Genomic DNA, 10,216 nt, shown 5'->3' with positions numbered 1-10,216 from the left:
ACACAAAATCACTGCTTGCGACTTTTTGTTCGTTTTGTTCGTTACATACCAAACTATGTTTTGAACGATGAAAGACATATCATTCTGTCTGCTGGTTCCCTGTGTTTAGACTGACCTTGTTCTACAGCGTCAAAATCTCAAGGTATGCACGAACACAGCATCCATGAAGCATGGAACACTTCACAGACATTTTACTGCCTAACTAAGATACGTACTGTGAGTAGAGGAACCCTGTTGCGGAAATGGCATCTCCAAGGCCGACTGTCTTTACCGGACGTTTGCAGACGAGGACTGGACTGAGGTGGAATTCAACGTTCCCCCTGGTCCAGGCGAGCACAGCTTTGGCAGGATTAATTTCTGCAATCGTCTGCCGGAGAGCCGGGTCATTGATAGACAGGGCAAATCGCCTGGGCATCCGCAGCTCCACCTTTTCATCAACAATCTTCCCATCATCGCAGGCCTGGCGCCCGGCGATCCTCGCTCCGGCGGCAACCGCGGCTTCGCTGTTGTTCCAGGTCCCGCTCAGGGTTGCAACAATGTGGAAGGAAAGACTGTGAAAGTGTACTCGGCTCAACTTGGGGATCACGGAGGGGGCGGTGCTCTTGCCACCAGGTGGTGGCACCACTGGCTGTGCAGTCGAAGAAAGGAGCCAAAAGAGGACATCGGCCACTGCTCCGACCTCTGGGTACCCCTCCCTGATGTATAGCTCAGGGTGGGGCCCTGAATTGACTGCAGACACAAAGCTCAGCTCCTGCTCATTCAGACCAAGGGAGTGCACAGACGATAACACCTGTCAAGGTGAAAAAAATAACAATATTTTTTATAATGTTATAATTACTGTTCACTTTTCTTCAATTCAATTGTGGTTCATTTCCATAAAACAAAAGGCAATACAGAAAAAAAAGTATACATTTGATAACTCCTGTTGTTAACAATTTTCTTCAATTGTCTTCATTTAGCTTCTCATTTTGTACCAGTGAACACATATTTCCATAAAATGAAAACAATCAAGTTCCATTCATTTTATTTTTCATCTAATCTAATTTGATTTGATGATAATGTCATACTTCATTGTAGATGCCTTCAATGAGGGCAGAGTCGGCCATGCTGGCGAGCTCAAGGTGAATGGGTAGACCAACTGGAAGCTGTTTCAGCTGGGCATTGACGGCAGCCAGTTTTGTCGTTTTGGTCTCTGCAGGTTGTCCGTCCAACAGATGAAGTCCAGAGAAGAAAACTGCATCTGGAGAAAACTCTGAAAGGGGATCCAGAGAGAGAGAGGAAAAAAAAAAGAAAAATGAAAGAGAAAAGAATACATTATAAACCCTCCCTTTTCACTTTCAAGTACAATAAGTTTAGCTTACAAAAATGAACACATATCAAAGGATGAAAAAACTTTCTCCATATTACGTAAAAATTAACCCTTTGTGTGCCACAGCACCTGTATGAAAGAAATTTTCAAAGCTTTGAACGGACTTTGGCTAACTTTTCTGCAGACTCGTTGGCAATATGAGTTGGTCACACCCACTCAGGTGTAACAATATGACATCCCACTTAAAAGGTCACTGTGATGTAAAAAGGGAATAAAGGTGTATGATCCCTATGCACTGATAATTAAATTCAAGACTTTGTACAAAACAGTACACAGAAAATGTTGTTGAATGTGCCTGTAAAATGGACAGAGTAGCAGTTACAAGGCACTATTAGAGTCTACCACTCTCTCTCAAATTAGCTTTCTGTTTCTACTTTTAGATGGGGCTTTGAAGCTTTTGCTCTGGATATCTTTGTAGGTTAACCCGTTGAGGACTAGTCCCGAGTATACTTGGGCAGGTGTCTATGGAAAATGTGTGTAATAACTAAGTGAGCTCATCCTTCATGGGCTAAGCATTCACCTTTGACACTCTGTGCAAATACTCCAAGTAAAGTCATCTCACTGTTGGATACATCATAGGAAGTGATGAATCTCGTTGCCACTTTGGCCTCGTAGCCTCCCCATCGCTCGCCACGCTGGTATTCCATGATGAGGTGCACTTCGTCGGTCGCCATGGTGCTGGTCTTGGGGATGACCATGTTGTCTGGGAGCAGGTCCCTCACTTGAGGACCACATGGTCCAACCAGGAGCACCTTGAAAAAAGCAAAGGAGATGACTGCTGTTTACCCATCAAGTGTCAGACACCTCGCAACTTGTCAATTTTTTTCCCATGTTTTGGTCCACAGAGATTAAAAATAGGTTATCTCCATCAATTGATAAGTTTGTTTCCAAACATCTGCGCAAATCGCCCAATATAAAAGCACTTACATGAAATGACAATTGGCGGATACAGCACAGTAAGAATTACTCAAAAGCAAAGTATCATATTAAAGGCCTGAGGGCATTAGGACTTTTTATATAGCTAACCCACCTATTCATTTCAAAAGTCAGAAGTTGGAACAACCTACACTATTTTCTTATGTTCACTGATTGATAAGCACACTGATAACTACATAAATCTGCCCTTCTCATTATGGTTTTACATGCAATTTTCTGCACCAAAATGCTTTTACCACTGTTGTGGTGGATTTCGATTGCCCATTTATTTACTATTCTTTCCAGCAAGTCTAGCAAATCACATTTACATGTTTTAATTGCACTTCCTGTTGACACATATTTGCATAGTTGCGAGGTGTCTGACAATAATGACACAGTGTTGGTGAGGCATAATGTGGTGAACAAAACAGCTGTTCATTTTGATTTAGTATCGCATTGTGTGAACTGTACAAGAGATTTCTAACCCATGGGATATTCCCAGGTTAAAGTACATGTATAACAAGCAAAGTTACCTTTAGATGCGGTGCATCGGTTGCCATTTTCAATGCAGCCAGGGCAGCATTTCCTCCGACAAAATACTGCAAAATTGACAAAATTGACAAAGTTAATAATATGAGCTCTGTGAAAACATATTAAGCTTTAATGAAAATCTGATTCACATTTGCAGGACATTGCACACAGTCACCCAAGAATGATGACTGGCAACCAAATGCATGAACAGATAGCTGGATGAATGGAAAAATAATATGGTCATTCAGAATGTAATTTCAAGTTTGCATAAATGACTATTTGGCCTTCACACTATCCTGTCTGTGACCACTACTCATTTACCCACTCATACCACATATTGCAAAGCAGTTTGTATGTATCCCTACTTGCATATTCCTTTGTTTGTTCATTTTTTTTTTTCTGCAACTTTCATCATTTGTCAAATTAGCAAATTATGTTGTTGGTTTAAATATGACATTAGCAAATATTTCCACTTTGTTTATCATTATGTTACCTAAAGCCTGAACACAAAGCTAAAATGTGCATTTTATATAAGACATTACAGTACTCTATTCACTCCATATAAATGTAACTTCTTGTCAAAGATACCCACAGAATTTGAACATTGATGTAACATATAATCTGTAAACAAGATTTAGTTGTTTTTAAATTCATAGAAAGTAGTGGGGTGATCTTTAAAGGACAAGTTCACCTTCATTAACATAAGGATTGAGAGAATGAAGCAATATTAGTAGAACACATTATTGAAAGTTTGAGGATAATCAGACAATCCGTTCAAAAGTTATGGATTTTTGAAGTTTTTGTGCAGTAACCGCTGGATGAGAAGACTACTGCAGTGTATGAATAACTTAGATGTCACATGCGTACAACAATACAAGGAATATATAAAGAGAATTTCACAAAATTCCATCTTTTGAGAAAAGTACACATTCCCCTGACTCGCTATCGACAAATGTTATGGGTAATATTATTCCCCCTGCCTTTAGAAAGAGGCAAGTCAAGTGCTCTTTTATTATGCGAAAAAAGTGAAAATACATGTATGTGGAATTTTCTTGTACATTTTCTTTATACTGTTGTACGCATTATGACTCACAAGCTGTAGTAGTCTCCTTATCCAGCGGTTCCAACACAAAAATTTTAAACATTCATAACTTTTGCATCAATTGTCCAATTTTCCTCAAACTTTCACTGATGTGTTCTACAGTGCACTCCCGTTACAACGAACACGGTTATAACGAAATTTCGTTACAACGAAGTAAATCTTCTGGTCCCAATATTATCACCATTAGAGTCTATGGTACAAAATTCGCTTATAACGAACACGGTTATAGCGAAATTTCCGTTATAACGAAGTCTTTTCCGAGCGCCACAGACAAAGAAAAACAAACGAAATGTGCTCCGTTACAACGAAATGCGAATTGCTTTCGAAAATGCGGAGCGAAACAAGCATTTATAGCGTCTCTGCATTGGTGAACGCTTCACATCACTGTGTGTGTTTGCTCCTTGTGTCACGCACAGTTTCAGAGGGGAACTTGCGTTTATTATTGTAATACAGTTATCCCATCACATTTCACATAGCTTTCGAGTGTATGATGAGTATTCAGCAAACAGAACATGATATACGTAAACGTGGTTTCCTTGTTTTCGTTATATATTGTATTTGTTCGGTTATAACGAAATTTCGTTATAACGAAAGAAAACTGCCGGTCCCGAGCATTTCGTTATAACGGGAGTGCACTGTACTAATATTGTTGCATTCTCTCAATCCTTATGTTTATGAAGGTGAACTTGTCCTTTAAGAGACAAACTTTTGGGTATTAAAAAGAAGTTAGGACGAGACATCACAAGAACTGAACACTTGCTGTCATGGTTTCTTTGTGGTTTCTTCTGCATTTCCCGTCATAAATACATGTACCTGTTTCTGGTCCAAACTATCTGCTGCTTGCACAACCTTCAGAAAATCCTGCTTCTCTGCAAAAATCCTCTCCACTGCAGCCCCGTTCTTCAGCGAATAGGAAAAAGTCTCCTCAAAATCCTCCAGGGATGTGATGACGCTGTGGATAGCTGCACTGTTCGAGGGAGCCATTCCAAGTTTTCTCAGCACATCTGTCCCAGGAACTATCAGGTCTGCATTGACATTGACCCTGTATGTTATCAAAGAAAATGTAAATATTCTTACAATGACCTTTGTGACTGCATGCTCTCGTAAGATAAACTTTCCCACGCAATACCAAAGGTTCTGCTTTTCAGTTGTTCTACAACTTTTGGTGTATACAATCATACACAGCAAAAGATTTTCATTACCATCACTCATCTTCTCAAGTTTCCAGTAGGCCTTCCTTTCGAGGTACACTTTGGTGGGTGAACAACACAGAAATGTTTTATAATTCTAGAAAACTGTAAACTAAAAAATCTGATAGAAGTTCTTGAGTACTGACATAATTGTGGATAAAAGAGGCCATAATATTGGGATGATATGCCTACTCGACAGACTACATTAACCTGTGTGATTTTGCACTTAAAAGGGACTGCGCATTAAACTTTGTTTGGATCCTAAATTTGATTCAAAATTGTACTACTAATCATGTGAAATCTTCACTGGCTAACATCACCTACTCCTTGGTTTGATGTGGGAAATTTGAACTGCATATGAGACCAAAGATGAAAGAAAACATCTTCTACAAGCAAGTCAATAGAGTGAAGTGACATAATTACGAAGGTGTGTACTCTGCAAACATCATCGTTTAGCCCTTCTCTTTGTATGGTGTAAATAGTCACACAAGTGTCTGACATCATCACAATATCCTTTATCTGTGTCATTACACACTACATTATACAAGATGAATCAAGAGCTCCAATTGATATTCACATCTGACTTGAACACTTCTGCTACGGTTTTCTTTATGGAGGTGGGGTGGGGTGGGGGTGGGGCCTGGGGGTAGGGGGAGAGCATTAACCCCTGACCAAAACCTCCCATCCTCCCCCCCCCCCCCCCCACCCTATCCCGCCCCCTACAAATTGCAGCACTGGCACTTCATACATAGCTGATTGTCACAAATTACAGTCTGAAAAACACAGAACACTGGTCACTGTACAACTTACACAATTACTCTAGTACATTTTAAAAAGATCTGTTAGTCGTACCCAACTGCAATCTTTGACTTCAGCTGGAAATACCGTGATTCACGTCCTGCCTTGATAATGGCCCGCCATGAACTGACAATTTGGGACTCGATCGTGCCAGTGGCGTTACTGTCTTGTTCTTCTTTCTCCAAGTGCGAGTAGTAAAAGGCCGCAGCTATCAGAACGATGGCAAACGTAACTGAGTTGGAAAACATCCTGCCTGATTGATTTCGAATAACGGAGAAGAATGTATTGTATTTTCTATGTAAATGTTAGCTAGCAAACGTTACGATATTGTCATTGACGACTTTGACTCGTCGTGGTTCATCTACCACTAATGTTAGTACCAGCTAGGCTGCAGCCATGAAACGGATATGTTCCGTGTTCCACGCAGAATACCACAGTACATTTATCATTTAAATCTACGTCCGTTTATACGTGTCTGCTCGTTTTCCTTGAAGATCGTTCATAGATCATATGATAGGCCTACGGTAGGCCTAACAGTTACTTTAATTTAATAGAGACACCCGGGTTCCCACGCGCTTGCGAGCATCGGGTCTCCGTGGATGTTCTACCCGGTCGACACGGCGACGTTCAAGAGAGGAGAGGAGATGCGACGATATTCCAGCGGCTAGACGTGTCGCTCGATCCGGCATTGGTCATAACGTTTAACAAGACAGGTAGGACGTCATACAATACTTGCACTTGTGGGTGTCACCTTTCCGCTTGCATAGCGCATGCAAACGAATATACGACTAGTTCGTTAAATGTAATTTGGCAGCTAAAAGCTGACTGTTGTAGAACTCGCTCGTCACTGGTTTCAGACCACTAAACGTTTAGAGGATCGAAGAACTGCTGGAAGCTCTAGCTTCTGACGTTCTGTAGCTGCCACATGGATGTTTTTCCATCGTGTGTGGGCGCTCTTAGAGCCAAAATTTCACACTGAGCCGCCAACGCCACGCTAACCAACAACAGCAGGACGTCAACTCAAAGACTTCCCCTCTCGGGTATCCAAGGATTTCTTAAAAAAAAAAAAAAAAGTAAATTGAAACATTTTGCATGATAACTCTGTTTCCAAGTCATGAATGGTATCATTTGTAATATTTTCCAGTAAAATGTAGGCCTACTTAATACCAATAGGCCTAGTGATAGAGACAGCAACCATAGGCACAATAAAGTCGTTAATATTGGTGCATTAGAGATGGGCCAAGTTTACTGGTACCAAAAAAAAAACATTTCAGTTTTTTGTTTTTTTTTTAACCCCAACAATAGCAAAAAACAACAATAACAACAAACAAACCACCCAAAACATCAGCAATCAAACTACAAACCAGCATGCCCAGCGTAATGCTGAAATAAAATACTTCGCAGAAGTGTTATAGTGGTCGAGATTCCATGTAGGGAGCCTACTTGTACATTGTATTTCCAAGAAGTATATTTTCACGTTATCCCGAACAGTGGAGTTCAGCTAAATGATAAAGACACACAGAGAAAAAATCCTATTATGTGAATTAAAACGGAAAAATACATCCTATTATACTTTGCAACGTCTCACACTCTTCCATTATGTTCACGTCAAAGAGATTTTACAGGGATAGGCATACGATCTCTTTGGTTCACGCACATGTGTGCGTATTCATGCACCCCTTTAGCGTCCGTGCCGCGATTATTTATTTCTCTCATTTGTCTTTTATCTATTCTTTGCTATATATGGAAATTACCAATTTCTTATTACCTTGTTCTGTATTTTGTGCCGGTTTGTCAGCTTGTTTACTTGTAGTTGTTGGTGTTTGGTAATTTTGGTGTTTGCTTGCTTGCTATTGTTGTTGTCGTATTTTTTTTTTCTGTGTTCATCGAGATGAGTCTTCGCTGCTCAGCAGAAGATGTTGAACTAAAGATAGAGCCAGTTCAAGTGGAACTTCATGTCTGAACGTTTCCGTACATCTTGCCTAAAACTTTGTTACCTTTTTCCTCAATAGGCGCTGTCAGACTGGCAAAAGGTCGAGAAGTTTAAGATCGCGAACTTCGCAGTCTTTTGTCGTCCGTTCACACTCTTCTGGCAGCCAAACTTCTTGATCATTGGATCGAGAAGTTTTGGTCATTAGTGCGCGTGCGCAAGGAAGAAGATGGAGCGCGCAGTCTTAGTGGATAGTGATTGTGACGTAATAATAAACACCTGTACAACACAATAGCTGCGCACCTCTGAGGCACCGCCCGAAAACAGGTGGTGGACTGGTCACGTGACAAAGTTCGCAAAGTTTCAGTTTCTAGCGCTTACAATGGCAAAAGTTAGAGAAGTTTGGCGGGGGTTGAGATATTGCTTTGGAAGTTCCGCGAGAAGTCTCGAGGGAGGTTTGCAGTCACATGCAATACTTCTCGATCTTTCGCCAGTGTGACCGCGGCTAGTGTATGATACGTTCAAGAAATATTCATAGTCATAAGGAGTGAGATCTTTTTCTTAAAAATCATGAAACAATATATATATATATATTTTTTTTTTGGGGGGGGGGAGGGGGTTGGGGATCTTAACGACAGTGCGTGATATTGGCAAACCTATAAATGATATTCCGCTTATTAGAAAGCAGGGGATTCTTTTTTCTACAAATTTATTAAATCAGTAATTTATTCGTTTATTTATCTGTTGTCTTTATCATGTCGTGTTTCTGGGTGTTTGTTGTGTGGGGTTCGATTATCTATAAACTATATCTGTGGGATTGAGAGACGACCGGCATACAATATATTTGGAATCGAAACTTACACACACTTTATCCCTTGACACTATATGACGTTTATGTCAAAGATAATGGCGTTGATCATGTTAGTAATCACATTGAACAATGAAAATGATATATAGTACATTCATCCGACAGCCCTACTAAATGGTGGATACGACTCTGGACTTGAAAATAAGAGATTATGGGTTCAAGTTCTGCATGGCAGATGTATCTTAGATAAAGCGTTCTACAACAGCAATGTCCATGACTGTAAACCCAAATTAATCCTTGACATTTTGTATTTGTACTAAAAATGGATGGACCATGTTCAGAGCATTGGTAACACTGCTGGGACAAAATACCCTTGAAACTACACAAAAGTCACCGTTACAACCGAGCCTCCTCGAAGAACTGACGATCAGTGATTTCGTTCGCTGCAACTTCTGCCAGAAACCTTGTGAATATGGCGTCGCTATGCTTGATTTTGCTTGAACCGTATTTCGTAAGTGGCGCCCTCGGTGTATCCTAGTACATAATGTACAGTGTTCAACGTATTTAAGTAGGAACCATCATCTCTCGCAAAATTTCAGTGGGTGTAGCGCCCCTCTTTTCCGCATGGTGCAGTGTGTGTGTTTGTGTATGTGTGTGTGTGTGTGTGTGTGTGCGTATTTTTAAGTGTGTATGTGTGTACATGTGCGTGTGTGTGTGTGTGTGTGTGTGTGTGTGTGTGTGTGTGTGTGTGTGTGTGTGTGTGTGTGTGTGTGTGTGCGCGTGTGTGTGTACAGGCGCGCAAGCTGACAAAATACAATCTGGCGGCACCACCGATGGATGAATGGTAGCTAATGCTCCGTATGTGGGGAGTGTGTGGATGGGTCGTTCCGTCGTGTGTTCAGTTTGCCATTCGTGCTCTTCCTTGCGCAGGGCGGTTGTCGGCGGGGGAAACGAAGTGCACTTGAAAACAAATGCACAGCTTTTACGGAGTGTCCTCGCATCTCGATTAGATTTTTGTGCATATACACACCTCGTGTTTAATCTAGCCGCAAATTCACGCTAAGTTTATATGTGATGGACAACGTATTCGGTCTGGATATATACCGCAGACTGTAGAGGTAAGTCATTAATGGTAAGCTGTATCATTTTCACCATTTATTCTATATATGTCCTTGAACTGCCGTCCTTTCTAATCTTGACGGTGAAAATATCTTACTTTTGCCTGCCGTCCTCCAAAGTTGTTTGTTATTCTCCGCTTCTAAATTGCCAGGTATGCATGAAGTCGGAAGCCCCGCGTGATCTGCAGAATTGGTTTAGCCTTAGGACGCAATTTTTGATTTTTTTTTCTTCCTTGTGTGGATGCAAAAAGATGTATGATATTCCACAAATATCCTGACGTATTATGCAGGTACGGGTTTCGTGTTTAAGGTATCAAGGATCGGAGGTTAGCATAGTTATTACCGCCAAGGTCGTAATAGGACGGGAGTACAGAAATGAGCACTTCTCTCTGATTTTGGAAGTTATAAGGAATGTATATTCTAGGTCTGTATGTGCGCATTGGAGTAATTGTGGC

At 40.8% G+C, this 10,216-nt stretch overlaps 1 protein-coding gene across 1 annotated transcript; it reads right to left on the bottom strand.

The window, feature by feature from the left end:
* LOC140230940 (ADP-dependent glucokinase-like) lies at positions 1–6,153 on the bottom strand. Its single transcript, XM_072311081.1, has 6 exons — positions 5,960–6,153; positions 4,731–4,959; positions 2,818–2,883; positions 1,890–2,121; positions 1,068–1,252; positions 1–790 (listed from the first exon to the last, which is right to left on the bottom strand). The coding sequence occupies exons 1-6, from the start codon at positions 6,151–6,153 to the stop codon at positions 203–205; spliced, it is 1,494 nt and encodes a 497-aa protein (XP_072167182.1). The 3' UTR covers positions 1–202.
* Between the last annotated feature and the right edge of the window lie 4,063 nt (positions 6,154–10,216).

The sequence above is a fragment of the Diadema setosum genome, chromosome 7 (assembly GCF_964275005.1).
Source record: "Diadema setosum chromosome 7, eeDiaSeto1, whole genome shotgun sequence".
In the NCBI taxonomy this organism is placed as follows: Eukaryota; Metazoa; Echinodermata; class Echinoidea; order Diadematoida; family Diadematidae; genus Diadema; species Diadema setosum.
This window is presented reverse-complemented; position numbering and strand designations above follow the sequence as displayed.

What these genes read in the sequence shown, in the direction of transcription:
- LOC140230940 (XM_072311081.1), bottom strand. Translation starts at nt 6,153, where the DNA reads ATGTTTTCCAACTCAGTTACGTTTGCCATCGTTCTGATAGCTGCGGCC. An exon ending in ATAGTTTGGACCAGAAACAG is followed by an intron (nt 2,884 to 4,730) that starts GTACATGTATTT and finishes TCAATTTTGCAG; the next exon opens with TATTTTGTCGGAGGAAATGC. An exon ending in CCGATGCACCGCATCTAAAG is followed by an intron (nt 2,122 to 2,817) that starts GTAACTTTGCTT and finishes GCTTTTTTCAAG; the next exon opens with GTGCTCCTGGTTGGACCATG.